Source organism: Hypanus sabinus, chromosome 17, assembly GCF_030144855.1.
Source record: "Hypanus sabinus isolate sHypSab1 chromosome 17, sHypSab1.hap1, whole genome shotgun sequence".
Classification (NCBI taxonomy): Eukaryota; Metazoa; Chordata; class Chondrichthyes; order Myliobatiformes; family Dasyatidae; genus Hypanus; species Hypanus sabinus.
The window spans coordinates 54,680,858-54,700,700 of NC_082722.1; the positions used below are offsets into that span (position 1 = coordinate 54,680,858).

The following is a 19,843-nucleotide window of genomic DNA, read 5'->3' on the forward strand; positions in this document are numbered from 1 at the left end:
AGGGTGAACACAAGACAGCAGGTGTTATATTTGAATGTGGGTAGTTATATGGAATAACGTAGATAAACTTGTTGCACAGTAATAGATTGGCATGTATGATGTTTTGGGCATCACTGAATCCTAGCTAAAAGAAGATTATAGCTGGGAACTTAATGTCCAAGGATACACAATGTATCGAAAGAACAAGCAGGTCAGCAAAGGGGTGGCATAGCTCATTTGGTAAAAAATTAAATCAAATCAAAAGAAAGAGGTGACATAAGGTTGGAAGGTGTTGATTTGTTGTGGGTAGAGCTAAGGAACTGTAAGAGTAAAATGACCTTGGTGGGAGTTCCATTCAGGCACCCAGACAGTAGTAAGGAGAAGCTAAAGTCAGATATATCAGTACTACAGTGTAAAGGAAGTTACAGAGGCCGGAGAGAGGAGCTGGCCAAAATTGATTGGAATAGGACACTGGCAGGGATGATGTAGATCAGCAATGGCTGGAATATCTGAAAGCAATTTGGAAGACGCAGGATAGAGACAGCCTAAAGAGGAAGAAGGCAAGATGACACAACCATGGCTAACAAAGGAAGTCAAAGCCAAAATAAAAGCCAAATAGAGGGTATGTAATACATCAAAAATTAGTGGGAAGTTAGAGGATTGGGAAGCTTTTAAAAACCAACAGAATGCAACTAAAAAATGTCATTAGGAAGGGGAAGATAGAACACAAAAGTAAGCTAACCAATAATATGAAGGAGCTCACCATAAGTTTCTTCAGATATACAGAGTGTAAGAGAGGTGAGAGTGGATATAGTGGATATTGGACCACCGTAAAATGATGCTGGAGAGGTAGTAATGGGGGATGAGGAAATGGCAGACAATCTTAATAGATATTTTTCATTAGTCTTCACTGTGGGATACACTAGCAGCATGGTGGAATTTCAAATATGTCGGGGGCAGAAATGTGTGAAGTTGCCATTACTAGGGAGGAGGTTCTTGGGAAATTGAAAGGCCTGAAGGTAGGTAAGTCACCTGAACCAGATGGTGTACACCTCAGGGCTCTGAAAGAGGTGGCTGAAGAAACTGTGGAGGCATTAGTAATGATCTTTCAAGAATCACTAGATCTTGGAATACTAGATACAAGAATCACTAGCTACTGGACTGAAAGTGTTATATTTGAATGCACACAGCATAAGAAATAGACCAGACAATCTTCAAACTCAGCTACAGAACGACAAGTATGATGTTGAGGCCATCTATGAAACTTGGCTAAAGGATGGCTGTCCTTGAGAGCTGAATGTCCAAGGATATATGGTGTATCAGAAAGATAGGTTAGTAGGCAGAGGGGGTGGTGTAGCCCTCTGTATAAGAAATAATATTAAATCATTAGAAAGGGCTGATATAGGATCGGAAGGTGTAGAGTCTTTATGTGTTGAGTTAAGAAATGGTGAGGGTAGAAGGACCCTAGTGGCAGTTGTATACAGGCCTCTAAACAGAAGCCGGGATGTGGATTACAAATACAGCAGGAGATAGAAAAGCTGTGTCAGAAGGTCAATGTCATGACAATCCTTTGGGATTTTAACCTGAAAGTGGATTGGGAAAACTAGACCAGTACTGGACTTCAAGGGAGAGAATTTATAGAATGTCTAAGAGATGGCTTTTTAGAACAGCCTGTTGTTGAGCCCACTAGGGGATTGACTGTGCTGGATTGGGTGTTGTGCAATGATCCAGAGGTAATAAAAGAGCTTAAGGTTAAGGAACCTTTAGGGAACAGTGATCACAATATGATCAAGTTCGCTTTGAAATCAGGAGAAACTAAATTCCCATGTGTTGGTATTTCAGGAATAGAGGAAAATACCATGGCATGAGAGGGACACTAGCAGGAAGGACAGCAGAGCAGCAATGGCTGGAGTTTCTGTGAAAAATGAGGGAAGTGCAAGACAGATATATTCCAAATAAGAAGAAATTTTCAAATGGAAGAAGCACACTACTGTGGCTGACAAATGAAGTCAGAGCCCAAGTAAAAACAAAAGAGAGGGCATACAAGAAAGCCAAAACTATTAGGATTGGGGAGCTTTTAAAAACTTGCAGAAGGAAACTAAGAAGGTCAAGGAAGGAAAAGATGAATTATGAAAGGAAACTGGTGACTAATATCAAAGAAGATACTAAAAGCCTTTTTAAGTGTATAAAGGGTAAAAGAGAGTTGAGGGTAGATATAGGACCAATAGAAAATGACGCTAGAGATATTGTAATGAGAGATGCAGAGATGGTGGAGGAACTAAAGTGTATTTTGCATCAGTCTTCACAGTGGAAGACATCTGCAGTAAATCGGACATTCAGGAGTGTCAGGGAAGTGAAGTTTGTGCAGTGAAAATTACGACAGAGAAGGTGCTCAGGAAGCTTAATGGTCTGAGTGTGGATAAATCTCCTGGACCTGATGGAATGCACCCTTGGGTTCTGAAGGAAGTAGCTGGAGAGATTGCGGAGGCATTAACAATGATGTTTCAAGAATTGATAGATTCTGGCATTGTACCGGATGACTGGAAAATTGCAAATGTTACTCCACTATTTAAGAAGGGTGGGAGGCAGCAGAAAGGAAACTATACACCTATTAGTCTGACATCAATGGTTGGGAAGTTGTTGGAATCGATTGTTAGGGATGAGATTACAGACTACCTGGAGGAACATGACAAAATAGGCCAAGGCCAGCATGGTTTCCTGAAAGGAAAATCCTGCTTGATTAACGTACTGCAAATTTTAAAGGAAATTACAAGCAGGGTGGACAAAGGAGATGCAGTAGATGTGGTGTATTTGGCTTTTCAGAAGGCCTTTGACAAGGTGCCATATATGAGGCTGCTTAGCAAGATAAGAGCCCATGGAATTACAGGCAAGCTACTAGCATGATGGAGCATTGGCTGATCAGCAGAAAACAGAGAGTGTGAATAAAGGGATCTTATTCAGGCTGGCTGCCTGTTACCATGGAGTTCCACAGGGGTCAGTGTTGGGACTGCTGCCTTTTACAATGTACTGTATGTCAATAACTTGGACAATGGGATTAATAGATTTGTGGCTAAATTTGCCGATGATACTGTTATGAAGGATGCACAGCTCTGATGGGCAGAAGGGTGCAAGGTTGCCCATGTCCCCCTCCTTTGGGAGAATTACAAACCATTACTGTTGCCAGGCTGTTAATGAGAGAGAAAGAGATGGAACAAAACATATTGGGACAGGAACATTTGCTTCAGACAAGGGTGAGATAACATCGGGAGAGAGAGACCATATTATGACTCCTGTAAGACTCACGGCTCTGGAGAGGGCTGTTTACTTGGTACTATTCTGTTCATTAAAATTCCTCAGTGGACAGCCGGAGTGGGCTGGTTTGATGGGCTAAGCCATTCAAAACTGATTGACACCTGAGACCCCGTGCATAGTGATAAAAGTGAGGACTGGGGAGACACCCCTCAGACACACCAAGAGACACACTAGTGTTGGAGACACACCAAGAGACACACTAGTGTTGGAACCCACGAGAAAAGTGTGGGGCATCGGAGACCGAACGAAGGATTGGTCAATTTTAACTCAGTGTTTATAGCGAGGCCAGTGGGGGCTTGTGTGTGTGTCCACCCTTGCCTGGGTGACGAGTCCACCATGGAAGAATGGTCTAGGTAAAGGACAGAGGGGTTATACCTGAATGGCCACAACAACACATCGACGGATCAAGAAAGTAAAGGAAGGTTTGAATGACTGTAGCTGTCACTGTTTGCGTGCCCTTTCTCTCTCTCCCTCTCCCTCTCTCCAACAATTACAACAAAAGAACCAACAACTACCTCAGCCTGTATGAACTGAACTGATCTTTATATTCACATATGACAATTCATTATCCCCTAGACATCAATAGAGCTTGTTTATTATTGATTATTATTATACCCACACTTGTAGGTTTAGTTATTGCTAAGGTGTATTATCTGTATATTTGCATTGTTGATATTGATTTGTATATTTTACTAATAAACACTGTTTTGAAAATAGTACCAGACTCCAACAGACACTTCTATCTTTGCTGGTAAGACATCCAGTCACGGGGTATGTAACAATACAAAGTTAGGTGGAGGAGTGTGTAGTGTTGAGGAAACAGCGAGCCTGCACTTAGATAGCTTAGGGCAATGGGCAAAGAAGTGGCAAATGAAATACAATGTTGGAAAATATATGCTCATGTATTTTGGTGAAAGGAATAAATGGGCAGACTATTATTTAGATTGGGAGAGAATTGAAACTGCAGAGATGTAAAGGGACTTGGGAGTCTTTGTGCAGGATACCCTGAAGGCTAACCTTCAGGCTGAGTTGGTGGTGAAGAAGGCAAATGCAATGTTGGCATCCATTTCTGGAGGTATAGAATGTAAGAGCAGGGATGTGATGTTGAGGTTCCATAAGGCACTCCTGAGACCTCACTTGGAGTGTTGTGTGCAGTTTTGGGCTCCTTCTTTTAGAAAGGATATACTGACATTGGAGAGGGTTCAGAGAAGATTCATGAGAATGATTCCAGGAATGAAAGGGTTACTGTATCAGGAAGGTCTGGCAGCTCTTGGGTTGTATTCTCTGGAGTTTAGGAGAATGAGGGGGGAGCTCATAGAAACATTCCAAATGTTAAAAGGTCTGAACAGATTAGATATGGCAAAATTATTTCCCATGGTAGGGGAGTCTAGGATGAGAAGACACGACTTCAGGAATGAAGGACGTCCATTTCGAACAGAGGTGTGGAGAAATTACTTTAGTTAGAGGGTGGTAAATCTGTGGAATTTGTTGCCATGAGTGGCTTTGGAGGCCAAGTCATTGGGTGCATTTAAGGCAGTGATAGATAGTTTCTTGATTAACCAGGGCATCAAAAGGTATGGGGAGAAGGGAGGGGAGTGGGGATGATTGGAAGAATTGGATCAGCCCACGAATGAATGGTGGAGCAGACTTGATGGGCCGAAAGGCCTACTTCTGCTCCTATATCTTATGGTCTTATGGAATGTTTCTGGAAGACTGGAAAATTGAAAATGTCACTCCACTATTCAAGAGGGGAGAGAGACAGAAGAAAGGAAATTATAGGCCAGTTAATCCCACTTCAATGGTTAGGAAGATGTTGGAGTTGATTGTTAAGAGTTGTAGTTTCAGGATAGTTGGAAGCACACGATAAAATAGGCTTAAGTCAGCATGGTTTACTTAATGGAAAATCTTAAGAAGGTTTGTAAAAATTATTCCAGGATTGAAAGACTTGTCCTATGAAGAATGTTTGATGGCTCTGGGTCTGTACTCACTAGAATTCAGAAGAATGATGAGTTATCTCATTGAAACTATCAAACGTTGAAAGGTTTTGATGGAGAGGATGCTTCCTATAGTGGGAGAGCCAGAACTGAGGGGAGTCTTTTTAGAATGGAGATGAGGAGGAATTTCTTTAGCCAGAGGATGGTGAACCTGTGAAATTCATTGCAACAGGCAGCTGTAGAGGCCAAGTCTTTATGTATAATTAAGGCAGAGTTTGATAGATCTGTGATTAGTCAGGGCATGAAGGGATACCAGGAGAAGGTAGGAGATTGGGGCTGAGAGGGAAAATAGATCAGCCATGATGAAATGGTGGAGCAGACTCGATGGGCCAAATGGCCTAATTCTGCTCTTATATCTTATGACCTTATGGTCTAAGTCTAAACAATAAAGCTTTCAATTTATATTGCAAATCAAAGTTCTGAGAAACAAAAATAACCCTGCAGTTCTTAAAACATGGTACTCTACATTTAATATTAAGGATTAATACTTATAGACTAATAACATTTTCTAGGATTTGACGGCATAAACTACAATTTTATAAAAGTTTAATAAACATATTGATAAGCAGTTAACTTGATGTTCTGCCGTTGGCCTCCAAGACAGACATCACAGTGTCACCGGATGCTGCAGGGCTTTGTACAGGTGTAGTTTTATTTTTCCTTTCACAGCGTGAAAGGTATTGAGCTCATCTGGGAATGAAGCATCACAGCAATTCCTGATATTAAATGGTGACGAGGAGGCGTACAGGAGTGAGATAGATCAGCTGGTTGAGTGGTGTTGCAACAACAAACTTGCATGCAATGATTATGGACTTCAGGAAGGGGAAGTCAAGAGAACATAGCGCAGTCCTCATCAAGAGATCAGAAATGGAGAGGGTGAGCAGTTTTAAGTTCTTGGATGTCAACATCTCTGAAGATCCATCCTGGGCTGAACATACTGATGCAATTACAAGGAAGGCACGATAGCAGCTATATTTCATTCGAAATTTGAGTCAAACTGGTAAGTCACCAAAGGCACTAACAAGTTTCTACAGAAGTCCTGTGGACAGTATTCTAACTTACTGGTTGCATCACCGTTTGATCTAGAGAGAAGAAAAAGCTGCAGAAAATTGTAAAATCTACCAGCTCCATCATCAGCACTAGCCTCCTCAACATCCAGGACACCATCAAAAGGTGATGCCTCAAAAAGACGGCATCCATCATTCAGGACTTTTTCACCCATTACATGCCCTCTTCTCATTGCTACCAACAAAAAGGTACTGGAGCCTGAAGACACACACTCTCAACATTTCAGGAATAGCTTCTTCCCATCTATCATCAGATTTCTGAATGGACAATAAACCCATGAATACTATCTCAGTATTTTACTTCCTTCATTTTTTGCACTCTTATTTTATATATATATATATATATATATAACTATACTGTACATATTGCAATTTTTAACAACAAATTACTTATAGTAATTTATCAACCACAAAACAACAAATTTCATGACACATACCAGTGAAATTCAACCTGATTCTGATTTGTTCTTGGTAAACCAGACAGCATAATCAAAGTTCCCATCCACTCACTCTCTCTTCTCTGTCCTTCCATCAGGCAGAAACACATACCAGCACAAAACACGTACTATCAGGCGCAAGGACATCTTCTACCCCACTGTTATAAGACTATTGAACAGTTTCCTAGTACAACAACCACACCCTATGACCTTGCTTCTTATTGCCAACCTGCAATGCACTTTCTCTGTAAATGGAACACCATTCTGCACTCTTTATTGTTTTACCTTGTGCTACTTTAATGCACTGGTGCAATGAATTGATCTGAGTGAACAGTATGAAAGACATATTTTTCATTGAACTTTGGTATATGTGACAATAATAAACTGATTTACCAGTGGTAATGGGATGCATCAGAAGTTGAAGGTCAAGGAGCTGAAGATGCAGAACAGGATATAAGGCTGAAGAATAACTCATGGATTACATAGGAGAAGATTGTCGACAGTTTTAGTAAATAAGGGTGAGAATGTTAAATTGAAGGTCAAGGAATAGAAAACAGTCAGGAGTAACTTACTGTGTTTCAAAGTGGAGCAGATTTTCCGAAGGTGAAATATATAAAGATTATCATCGAAGACCAACAAAGGAGGACTGGAGTATATTTTAAACTTTGATACTCTAGATGGGTCATAGCAAATCATAGACTGAGTTCAATATCTGTCCCATATAAAGAACAAAAGTAGGAAGAAAAATAGTGAGGCAATGAAAAGGCAGATTGATTGAAAAAGAATGGACCAAGAATGATACTAATACAAAAAAAATCCCATACTTTTGAGAATCAAATCTGGCAAAAACATGTCACACCACATATATAATTTTTCATCAGATCATTCAATGCAGAGGTCACCTTAAATCAGGTGGGAAATTCTTTGAAGCATTTTCATTCCTTTTTTGAATTCATGCTTATGTTATCAAGATGCATATTTTTAACCAAAATTTGATTGCTTTTTTATGAATTATTGGAATTGCAATAACCTGAAGCTATATCAAAAGTAAAGAGTGCAGGCTATTACCTAGCCCACAGGGAAACAAAAGTCATGAATAAGCTACAATTTCTTAAAGAAAAAAATGTACATTCCATCAATTAGTAACCTAAGCTAAATCTATTCATCACTGGTTTATAGTCACCCAACTTACCCTCAATTGCAAACAACTAAACCAAACTTTGACCAAGAAAACTTAAGATAAAACAGAGAACATGAGATTATAAAAAACACTATATAAGGCTGTACAACTGGGTGACACACATAAAATGCTGGAGTAGCTCAGCAGGTCAAACAGCATCTGTGAGAATGCATAAACAGTCAATGTTTCAAGCCAAGACCCTTGTTCAGGACTGGAAAGGAAGGGGGAAAATGTCAGAATAAAAAGGGGGAGGGGAGGGGAAGAAGAATAGCTAGCAGGTTAATGGTGAAGCCAGGTGGGTAGAAAAGGTAAAGGGCTGGAAAGGCAAGAATTAATAGAAAGGGGAGTGGACCATACAAGGGAGGGAAGGAGAAGGGGACTCACGGGAGAGATAATAGCCAGGTAAGAAGTTAAGATCACTTTCTAAACAACTCTATTGCTTTTACACCCTTCTGTGATCTGTCTACATATCTGTTCTTCTAATTCCTACTAGTATGACTCCATCAAAGTGACTTCCAATTTCTTATTCCTAAGTTCTGTTCATATAGCCTCATTGACCAATCCCTTCAGGATATTCTCCCTTAGTAATACAATAATGTTCTACTTGATCAGCAGCCCCTCTTCGAAACTCCTTTTGATCACACAGGAATATTCTAGACCCCACTACATTGAGCTGTGAGTCCTGCTCTTCCCTCAATTATGATTCTGTGATTGCAACAATATTATAATTATACCTGCTTGTCTACACTTTCAGCTCATCCGTATTATCTGTGAGGTTCCTTGCATTAAATTAATTGCAGTTAAGCCTACCAACTATCACAGGCTTTTTTTTTGTATCTCACTACTCTCCCCACTGGACTTAAGTGTTTTATTTTTTAAATATGAATCAGTCTTCCCATTATCATTTTGGGCTCCATCACCCTCTTTACCAGTTTAAACTTGCCTAACAAACCAACATTGGTCCCCCTCTAGTTAAAGCTGTAACAGGTAATTAATGTACAGGTTACCCCTGCCCTAAAACCTAAAGCTCTCTTTCATAAACTGGAACTTCAACCATGTATTCACTTATAAGACCATAAGATAAAGGAGCAGAAATAGGCCATTCGGCCCACCAAGTTTGCTTCGCCATTCAATCATGGGCCGATCTAATTCTTCCAGTCATCCCCACTCCCCTGCCTTCTCACCATACCTTTTGATGCTCTGGATAATCAAGAAGCTATCTATCTCTGCCTTAAATGCACCTGTCCTATATTTCTATACAGGCCATTCCAAGGTTATGAATGTCTGATTTATATAACATAGAACAGTCCTGCTCGGTACAGGCAATTCAGCCTACAATGTTGAGCCAACCTCTTAACTTACTCCTGGATCAATCTAATGCTTCACTTCCACATGGCTCTCCATCTTCCTTTCAGGCCTGTGCCTATCTCAAGGGTCTCTTCTTTGTCCCTAATGTATTTGCTCTACCACCACCCCGGCACTGTGTCCCATGCACCCACCACTCTCTGTGTAAAAATCCTACCTCTGAATTCCCCCATACTTCTCTCCAATCACCTTAATTAAAATTATGCTCTTGCCTGGTAGCCATTTTCACCTTGGGAAAAAGATGCTGACTGTCCATTTAATCAATGCCTCTTAACCAGTCACCCTTTAGCCTCTTTCACTCAAAAGAAATTTGTGACCACTTCTACATATAAATGAATTCTCATGAAACTATCAAATCTAAAAAACAATAGAAATATTTCTCTCTCTCTACTTTCAGTAATTGTCTCAGTGTTACGTGTTTTTGGATGCCATTCATTGCAATACTATGGAGGTATGATTAGTATATCACGTTATTTTATAAATTTTATAACTTATGGACAAAATCAATTAATGGATGTCTACAACAACAGAACCAGTTCACAACATAGGGGCAGTTTGTTCTCACTATTCCCTCTGCATGCTTATTATGCCCTGCTCTTTGATTCTAAAACTAGGGTCCATCCTCTGAAGTAGGTTTGTATCTAAGGTTGCTCTGTCACCTATTTTTAAGGTGATTCATTAAATGCAGCTTGTCAACCTATTTATTACAGGTAAGTATATAAGGAGAAGAAAAATTTGCCTTGCGGTCTTTCACCTTCTGGGAATAGATACATGAGCATGAAAGCCTGAACGTGCAGACTTAATGGCAGCTTATTCACTGCTTCTATCAGTTTTCTAATCAATCATCTTACCAAGCCCCCATCCAGATATCAGTTTCAACAATAGTAGGCACGAAGCAGTAAAATGTTATAAAAACTGACCTGGTGTAGTAAAGAACATTTCCTCTTCACTGACCACTCCAAAGCTATGTGCTTAGCCCGCTGCTCTACTCTGTTTACCCCATGCCATCAGCTCCAATATCATTTAAAAGTTTGTCCACAATGTCACATGGCACCGGAATGAGATAGAACACTTAGTTAGGTAGTGGTACAGTCTCTTGCTTATTGTTAACAAAACCAATGAACTAATCTTTAAATTCTGAAAGGGATAGTGTGAGACCACATGGCAGTTCTCATTCATAAGACAGAGGTGGAGCGAGTTAACAACTTCAACATCCTGGAAGTTAACATTTCAGTTGAGCTGTCCTGGACCCAGCACACTGATGCAATCGTGATGATTTGCTGGCACCTCCACATTCTTAGAAACTTAAAAGAGATTTTGCATGTCACCAAACATCTTAACAAATGTCTACTGATGCACGTTTGAAAGTATTATGACTGGTCGTAGTATGACATGATATGATTTCAACTTTAAAGCACAGCCATGCCCACCATTGAAGGAATCTACTGTACATGAAGCACTGCCTGAAGAAGGCAGCATTTGTCATAAAGGATCCTTATCTGAGTCATGCCTTCATCTTACTGTTACCATTGAGCAGAGGATATATAGACACCTGGATTCAACATCATTAGGTTCAGGAACTGTTACTTTCCTACAAATATCAGGTTCTTGAAAAGATTTATTACCCATAGTCCTCACTCAGCAATAGGACTTAATGGAACACCTCTTGCACTACAATGGACTCTGTAGTTTTTGTTGAAATTGGATCTTGTTTTGTACAATTTGGTATGAATAATTACAACAAAATCATGCTAAAAGATGATTCACTCACAAAATTAAATCATCAATTGGAATAACAGCTCTAATCCTTACTAACAGCATTTACAATAGGAACTACTGTACATATACAAAGTTACTATGTTGTCATGATGGTGTTGCACAGTTCCTTGTAAAGGTTTATTTATGACATAGCAGTTTCTATTATAAAAATTGTTTCAATAAAACAATTGTTTAACAATATCGCTACTGTAATTGTAATTTATTTGTCGCATGGTCATGTACAGATGTAGGGAAATCCATACAAAGATGATAATATTAATAAAAACAAAAATAATATGATAATATTTTGGTGAATTGAAGTAATTCACTTAGCAACTATATTATACTTAAACATGCTATTATTTTGATAACTTACATTTTCTTATGTCAAACTTTTGAAAGAATACAATACAGAATTCTTACTGTTTCTTTAGTCTCATTCGCTTTGTCCTGCATGACAATCCTTTCATTTTTTAGCTTGTGAATCAATCCTTCTTTCCTACGTAACTACATAAAAAAATACAGTTAGCAAAAATAGATTTTTTACTTTATTATACTCATCCCACCGAGATGCAACACTGAGCATCATACTAAGTCATTCCTGCCTGTGGCCATCAAACTTTACAACTCCTCCCTCGGAGTGTCAGACACCCTGAGCCAATAGGCTGGTCCTGGACTTATTTCCACTTGGGATAATTTAATTATTTATGGTTTTATATTGCTATATTTCTACACTATTCTTGGTTGGTACAACTGTAACAAAACCCATTTTCACCCAGGATCGATAAAGTATGTCTGTCTGTCTGTCTGCAGCGACAATTCTATATTTTCTTCTGTGAAAGCCAGATATAGAAGAACATACATGTCCAAAATGGAATGGTGTGTGGCTTAGAAGTGACCGTGTTCCTGTACACGTAAAATCATAGAATAATATGGAACAAAGGGATTCTTTCCAGGTGGGTCTTGATAGAGAGCAGGTGTTGTGTTTATTCATATCTAGATGATGTAAGTTGCATGTTTTGAAGGCAGGGATTTGCATTTTGTAAATAGTAATCCCTGCAGTTAGAGTATGGTGGTGATATTGGACATGAATACTCAAACATATGGCTGATAAAGTGAACAGCTGCTTTCAATGGACTGTGTTAAGCTTCTTTAGCTTTCCCTGAAAAGGGAAATGGAAAGCATTCCATCACACTCCTAAATAATGACCGCATGTGATTCGAAAGGGTTCAAAAGATGAATTGCATCCAGTGATCACAGTGGAGCAACACAACGTAGGCAGCTGTTTTGAAGAAAACACCTTCATCCTGTCCACTGGAGTGATCCTGAGTTTCAAGTTGTCTGTAACTCTAACATTTTCATTCCATTCTGTTCATTTTATACTTCACCTCTTTCATGAAGAACAGCATGAAATCTTTATTCTGTACTCATTGCTGTGTTCCGGTCTCTAAACTGAATCATACCATTTTAGATAACTAAAGTATTCAGTATGTGTCTGCTGAAATTAGTAAGTCTTCATCACGCCTGTTTCAGATACTCCTCCATACTCTCCCTCTTCCCTCCAACTTAAAGCACGCATCCTTACTTTTCTGAGCTTTAATGAAACACCATAAACTTTAAGCCTCAACTCCGTCTCTCTTTCCATAGATGATGCTTGAGCTGCTGATGTTTCCAGCATTTTCTGGTTTTATTTCAAATATACTTAAATGATTATAAATAACCAATTTGGCAAAGGGGCCTGAAATTGGCATTAAGAATCCTACTTATGTTTTGAATGAACCCCATTTCAGGTGTGTAATCTTATTGTCTTGAAGCAGTTCTAATCAATAAGGACAGATGAGGCACGTGTGTGTGTGTGTGTGTGTGTGTGTGTGTTAGAGAACTGTGCACATGTGCCACCAATCATTTTGGAGGTTGACGACTGCTGGAATTGGGACAATTAAGACTAGGAAGAAATAAACCTTGGTGAAAATGATCTACAAAGCCGACATAATTAATAGGAAAACCGTAGAATATTTAAACACGATTTCTTTAATATGTAGCAAATTATAGGTTTGATGCATTATAATTTTCTTAAACACAAGGCATTCTGCAGATGCTGGAAATCCAAAGCAACATACTCAAAATGTTAGAGGAACTCAGCAGGTCAGGCAGCATCCATGGAAATGAGTAGATCACATTTTGGGCTGTGACCCTTTTTGGGTAGGATTATAATTTTCTTTGTGGCTTTAAATATACTGTATGATCAACATGCTGTTTTCCCTTTGAAAAGATTAAGAAACATAGATGCTAGTTATAAGCATAGCCCTTAACTAGTGCAAAAGCAACTATATTCACTGGGAATACCCAGAAAAACGCAAGAAGAATGATGGTAGGTTGAAAGTTACTAAATGCATTTGGGGCCAACTGCAACATTATTTTCATTCACTTTCACCAAATGCACCAAGACATGTGATACAGGTAGTCCCCAAGTTTCGAACGACCGACTTACGGACAACTCGTACTTACGAACTGAGGAAGGAGAATGCCGTCCGCCATTTTAAATCATTGCCGTTGAGTGTTTAATTTTGTACTTGGCTTAAATTTTTCTTAGTAAGATTCACCCTGATCCCGTCCTCCCATTCCAGTCGGCTGGTGGCGCAGTGAGATCAGCACCAGGCTCGAGTTTGATCCAGTGACAGGCCACTCCCGTGCTGGGTTGATGTCAACCCAGTGACTCCCGTACCATCCGTGCCAGGTTGATGTCGAGCTCGAAACTCGACCTTGTAAAAAAAACACTGCCACCTCCAGTTTAAGTTCCCACACGGAATATTGTGGAGGATCAAATACCCAAACCCAGCACAGCCCCCACTTGTCCCATTTAGCCTGTCTCACTGCGGTGGAGTTTCGGACCCGGGGAATTCAGTACGGTGGTCCTTAGGACTCAGTGGACCGCAACAGCCAGCGCAGCTCGGGACCTGCCGCCCGCAGTGTCTCTGTTCCATTGACGAGAAGCGATCGTGATTGAAAATAAAGTGGAAATAATAAAGTGTTTGGAAAGAGGTGAAATGTCAGCGGTCATTGGAAAAGCATTAGGCTACAGTCAGTCAATGATCGGAACAATTTTAAAGGAATACAGATAAAGTGTGAATAATGAAGCACGTGAAAGGCCCTGCTCCGATAAAAGCTACAATTATTATTAAGCACCGCAGTGGTTTAATTATTGGAATACATATGTTTCTTAAGTGTTTTATATGCATAGAAAGATAAAATATGTACTATATACTAAGACAACTGTTTGACTAACTGACGCTAAATAATACCGGATGTACTTGTTCCGACTTAAAGATGGACTCAGGAACGGAATGCGTACATAACGCGGGGACTGCCTGTATTAAAATGAAGCACTGCAAAAAGCCGTTCCACTTTAAAGTGTAAAGTTTTGAGGTTAGGCGATGTGATACTGCTGGAAGAGTGTTATCAGACCACAAGATACCTTAAGTGTTAATGCCACAAAATTGAGAAGAAAAGTTTGGTGGATAAAGATGGTACGTCTGCTTATACTGTATTCAGAAACCGGATGATGATCCAAACTGGCACAACACCTGTAGCTTATTAGCAACTACATACAGATGAAGACAGTTGCTGAGATGAAGAGCCTGTCATTCAGAGGGAATAGTGGAGGCTACAGGTGACAGCTTTACTGTCACCTGCCATGAGGAAATGGCAAAAAGAAGAATTTATGAAAATATTCCTGAAATAAATAAATAGGCAATGACACTTAGTAAGACATTTCTCAGGTAAGGACATGTTCAGCACAGCTTTGTGGGCTGAAGGGCTTGTATTGTGCTGTAGGTTTTCTATGTTTCTAAGAAGAAATGCAATTAAAGCTATAAGAATACAATCAAAATATAATGTAAAACTCATGCTTGAAACAAAAAGTACACTTGATTACAACTGGTATACATCTAGCAGCCTTAGTGTAAATTGCTTTAAAGAGAACAAAGCCAAAGACAATAAATATGGAAGGTAAAAAATATGGAAAGCAACAAATATGGAAGGCAGTGTTTAACCTCTTCTCTCACGGGAACTTCACAGGGCCTTGACCGACAGCTTTCAGTGCTCACGATCGTGACTCACTGCATAATGAGTAAAATGTTATCTACATAGGTACTGCTGTACATGATTGCTGATGTAGGGATATATATTGATCCTTGCATGAAAACTAAAATAGTCCTCTCAGGAATAAGACATCATATCGAATTATTGAAAGATACCTTGTGTATCTCAACATAAAATCTACAAATCCGGCATGCCTTACATAATAAATTGAATTTCCAGGTCAATGGTTCCTGAGAAGGCTATAGTTCATGAAAAATGAATGGAAAGAAGTGGTAGAGAAGGAATTATCACACAATAAAGGAGATATGTCATTTGATATAGACAATCATTTGAAATAGACAGTATATGAAAGTCAGGATATACTAATGATATTTTTGTAGATATATATTCACAAGTATATGAAGAACAAGTACATAGCCTGCTCAAAATACAGTATTTAAGGAAAATATATGGCATTTTTCATTTTTCAATATAACATATATGTTATAACCTTATAACCAAGTATATATATATGTTAGAAGGTTAAAACTGAAATGTGGATCTTGATGATCTATGAAGCAAACCCATCAACTGACCTCTGTTGACATCATATTCTGCTCAGTCTGCACAGCTAAATTCTCCATCTCTAGCTGTACATGAAGCTGCCCATTTTCTTCAGTCAATTCATGACAATGTTCCTGCAGTCGGGCTCTCTCATCCTCAAGCTGCTTGATTATCTGTTCAAGTCGTATCATCTATAAAAATGAGAATGTACTATGTAAATTTTAAGTCTTAATTTGACACATTGATGTCACATGAGTGTTTACTTTAAAGGGTCCATTTTTGAAACACAAAACCATTATCATCTACACATGCCCTAGTTTTTATACTATAATGTAAGTTGGTATCAAGAAAATAATATTCAATACTTGTTAACCTCCCTTCGAGTAAGTGACTATAACTTTATCAACGACATGGTGACACTGGCACTGCAAAGGTGGGAGGAAAAGTAAAGACTTGATAGCTTTGCAAGCATGGTTCTAAAGTAATTCTGGAATGTTGTGGACAGTTGATGGTAAGTTAAGATTTATTGCAACAATATATCTTTAGTTGCTTAGTGCAAGCACACTATAATCCAGTTAATGCCCAGAAAATGAAACCTTTTTTAATAAATTTTCATCAGTCATGAGGTATAATATTTTACATGCAGAGAGAAACCTAAGGAATAAAATTAAGAGTAGGCATTTTGGCTTCTTGTGCCTGCTCTGGCATTCAATAAAATCAAGTTTGATATCCTACCTTAGTCTCACTTTCCTGCAACCCACACATTCTTAACATTCAAAAAATTAATGAGGCAGTAGAATACATATAGAGGGAGCTTTTGAAACTAATATCCGGTAGTATAAGAATTTTTGAATAACTTAAAATTTAACTGTACATGAAATAAAATAGCAATTTTAGGAGCTTGAAGTATGATGAAATGCTAGGAGTAGACCAAAATAAATACACATATTTTGTTAACTGAAAATTTTATGGGTTGTTGCTTCCACACAACAGTTCAACCATATTCTGCAATAATATGCAGAAATTAACAAATCTGGGCCAGAAATGACCACATTCATCTTGAAGGATAATATTGTTTTTACTCTACATCACAATGCCTTAGAACTGAGCAAAATCTTAACTGTTCCTAATATTCATTACAGGCAAAAAAACTGCTAACACTTAAGTGGATTATTGAGCATAATTCTCTGCATGCTCACAGTCCTGATGCATTATGACCTCCAGTATCTGATACACAGGAAGGAACTATGTTGCACAGGACAGGAACAAGTGAAATGACACCTGACCCCTGTAAAAAACTGAGAATGAAAATACAACTTTCCAACAAAATCTAAGGTACTGTTGCACTTTGAATTTAACTGCAATGCATCAGTATGGTGATAGCAGTGACCTTTTATCAACAGTTAATTGTTTTAATAATATTTTGGAACCATTGTTTCAAAAAGACAATTTGTTCTTGAGGCTGCTGCAATCTATTATCTATTTTGCCAAAGCACTCCGAAAATCCCATGATCTCTTAACCTAATGTAATAATATTACTGTATACTTCTGTTAATTTGACACCATAATTTGCAAGCATTTAAGTTTTCTAATAACATAATGATGCTTTTATGTCAACTTAACTAATCGAAATTGAATCTTGGTCATTCAAATTAAATGACATTCTTTAGAATAAAATGCTCTATATTGCAATGGAAAATTGAAGTGAAGCAATCTATTTTTTCATTATTTTGTTTGCTTTATATTGTAAAATTCTTCACTCAATAATATGAGGCAGGAAAAGGCAGTATTCTCTAATACTGAGATCAAAGTCATCACTAGAGTCTGAAATGGTGATCAAAAGGAGTTCAAAATCAATTTGACTATTGATTGACTGGTTAGGAGTTGTGCTGTTCTGAATGAATTTTCAGTCATGGGATTTGCTATTGTGAAGATGTGCAATAGGAAATTAAGATTTTTATGTATAGTGACATAAATCAAATAACACTATAGAACTAACATGTTGTGGAGTATCATCAGATGGATATTGAAGCTTTAAGTGATTTGGTTAAGTTATGACAGCTTCAGAAGTAGACACTGATTTTAATCAATACTATGAAGAGAAAAGAAGAGTGTTTCTGAATACAATATTGGAGCAAGTGATGGGAGAGTAGAAGTTATACATCGTATAGAGGTCTTCATGATGTCACTTCATCTACAGAAAATCGTTTAAGTAGATCAAAGTGCAAAGTAAATTTATTTGTCAAAGTACATATAGGCCACCATATACAACCCTGAAATTCATTTTCTTGTGGGTATACTCAGTAACTCTATAAAATAATAACCATAACAGAATCAATGAAAGACCATGCCACCAGGGTGTTCAACCAGAGTGCAGAAGACAACAAACTGCAAGTACAAAAATAAGAAATAATAACAGTAAATGATAAGTAGTGAAAGTAAATTTAACAAGAGGCATGGAAGGACTTAATCTTTACAGACATAAAAAGGGAAATTTCAAAATAGCAGAAGGCCCAATAATTAAACTCCCTTTGAGGTGGTATGAGTGAATTGCACAGGAGATTGACTAAAACTGATGATCTTAAAACAATCATTTAGTAGAGTTTTGACAGACTTCTGAAAAAAAAAGACAGGTATCAACGATTTTTGTATCATACAAATCTGCACTAGTCACTAATGGTGAATTTGAATCATCTGTAAAACCTGATCATCATGTGATATGCTCCCATATTACTAATCAGGAATAAAACCTGTTAAAATAGAACATATCAAGCTTTGCGGTTCTCATTACAATTTCTCTAGGAGATTCAAAAAGCAAATATTGAAGGCCTATTTATTTATTTGGAGAATGGTAAGTGTCATTTCAGATTCAGAAACAGGTAAAAAAAAAATGATTGAAGAAACCTTTTAAATCACATTATTTTTTTCAATATGGCCAAGGAATAAAGTTGATTTTGAGAGTTATTCTCCTCATTTAAATCTGCCCAATATGCCACTTTGTATATTGAATAATACCCTGTGAAATACCAATGGAAAAGTACCAGAGAAAGAACAAAAGCACAAAATTCATTATCGTTGAGCATATATATTATTGCCTCTTGTCTTACTTAGTCTTACAAATTCAGTTTTATTTAGATTGGGCCTCAGAAGTGCAGTACAATGCCGCTCTATAGACATGTGCAGTGCAAGTGACCGGCAAAGATATCCATCCCTTTCAAGTCTGCTAATTTAAAAAGTGACTCTGTCAGTATATAGCATTAATGTTTCTTTAAAAGTCTGGTATGTAAACAGTCAAGCTGAGGTAGATATGATATCATATCTTAAATACAGGTAGAAAGATTGCCCAATGAGAAGAGATATTTTATTCTGGTATTTGCTCAAAAATTTTATGAGTGAACCTGTTAATCAGATCAGTAATCAAATAGAATAAACTAATAGTCAACACCACCATTGACGGTCCCAAGCCCAGCTGTGAAAGGAGGGGGTTTGGTCATGGGGCAAGGAACCCCATCCTTTAAACCTAAAAACCTAGAGCTACAGTAACTCCGCCAGAGCTCCAAAGACCTCATTCCTGGGAGTGGAAGGATCTTTGCCTAGAATATATATGAAGTCGAGTGGTGAAAGTGGAAGTCACAGGGCTGATCAGCCTTTCATTGGCTCAGGACAGCGGAATCTAGTGAGCCATTGTTGAATGCCCTATGCCCCAGTATCCAGCAAGCTGTTAAGGCTTTAGAAAAAGAAGAAGAAAAAACTAATGATCATAAAGCTACAGGAAAATGGAGATACTGATTTGCATTTTATACCTGCAATTCTGGTAAAAGCAATATTTCTGAACATCAAATCTCAATCTCTGTCAAGATTGTAAAACAGGTAATGAGGGAGCTAGGAGATTTTTTTTAAAGTTAGGTCCTGGTTGATCTAATTATGACAGTGAAATTAGCTTCTGCAGTGAGAAGTAATATTTGGGATGGAAAAACAAACCTGACCAGAATAAAACATAGCTTTCACATAACTTGAGTATCAGTCTTTCACCATTTAGGATGCAACATTTCTCAATCTTAATAATTGCACCTGAATATTTAGGTTCACATGAGATACATCATTCTT

The 19,843-nt window shown here is 38.2% G+C and overlaps 1 protein-coding gene across 1 annotated transcript in view; it reads right to left on the reverse strand.

The window, feature by feature from the left end:
- LOC132406637 (early endosome antigen 1) overlaps nt 1-19,843 on the reverse strand; it is a 632,764-nt gene that overhangs the window by 185,235 nt on the left and 427,686 nt on the right. Inside the window, exons 17-18 of the mRNA XM_059992439.1 lie at nt 15,769-15,927; nt 11,516-11,599 (exon numbers count right to left, since the gene is read on the reverse strand). Coding sequence (XP_059848422.1) covers nt 11,516-11,599; nt 15,769-15,927 — 243 coding nt within the window. The remainder of the gene's footprint in view (nt 1-11,515; nt 11,600-15,768; nt 15,928-19,843) is intronic.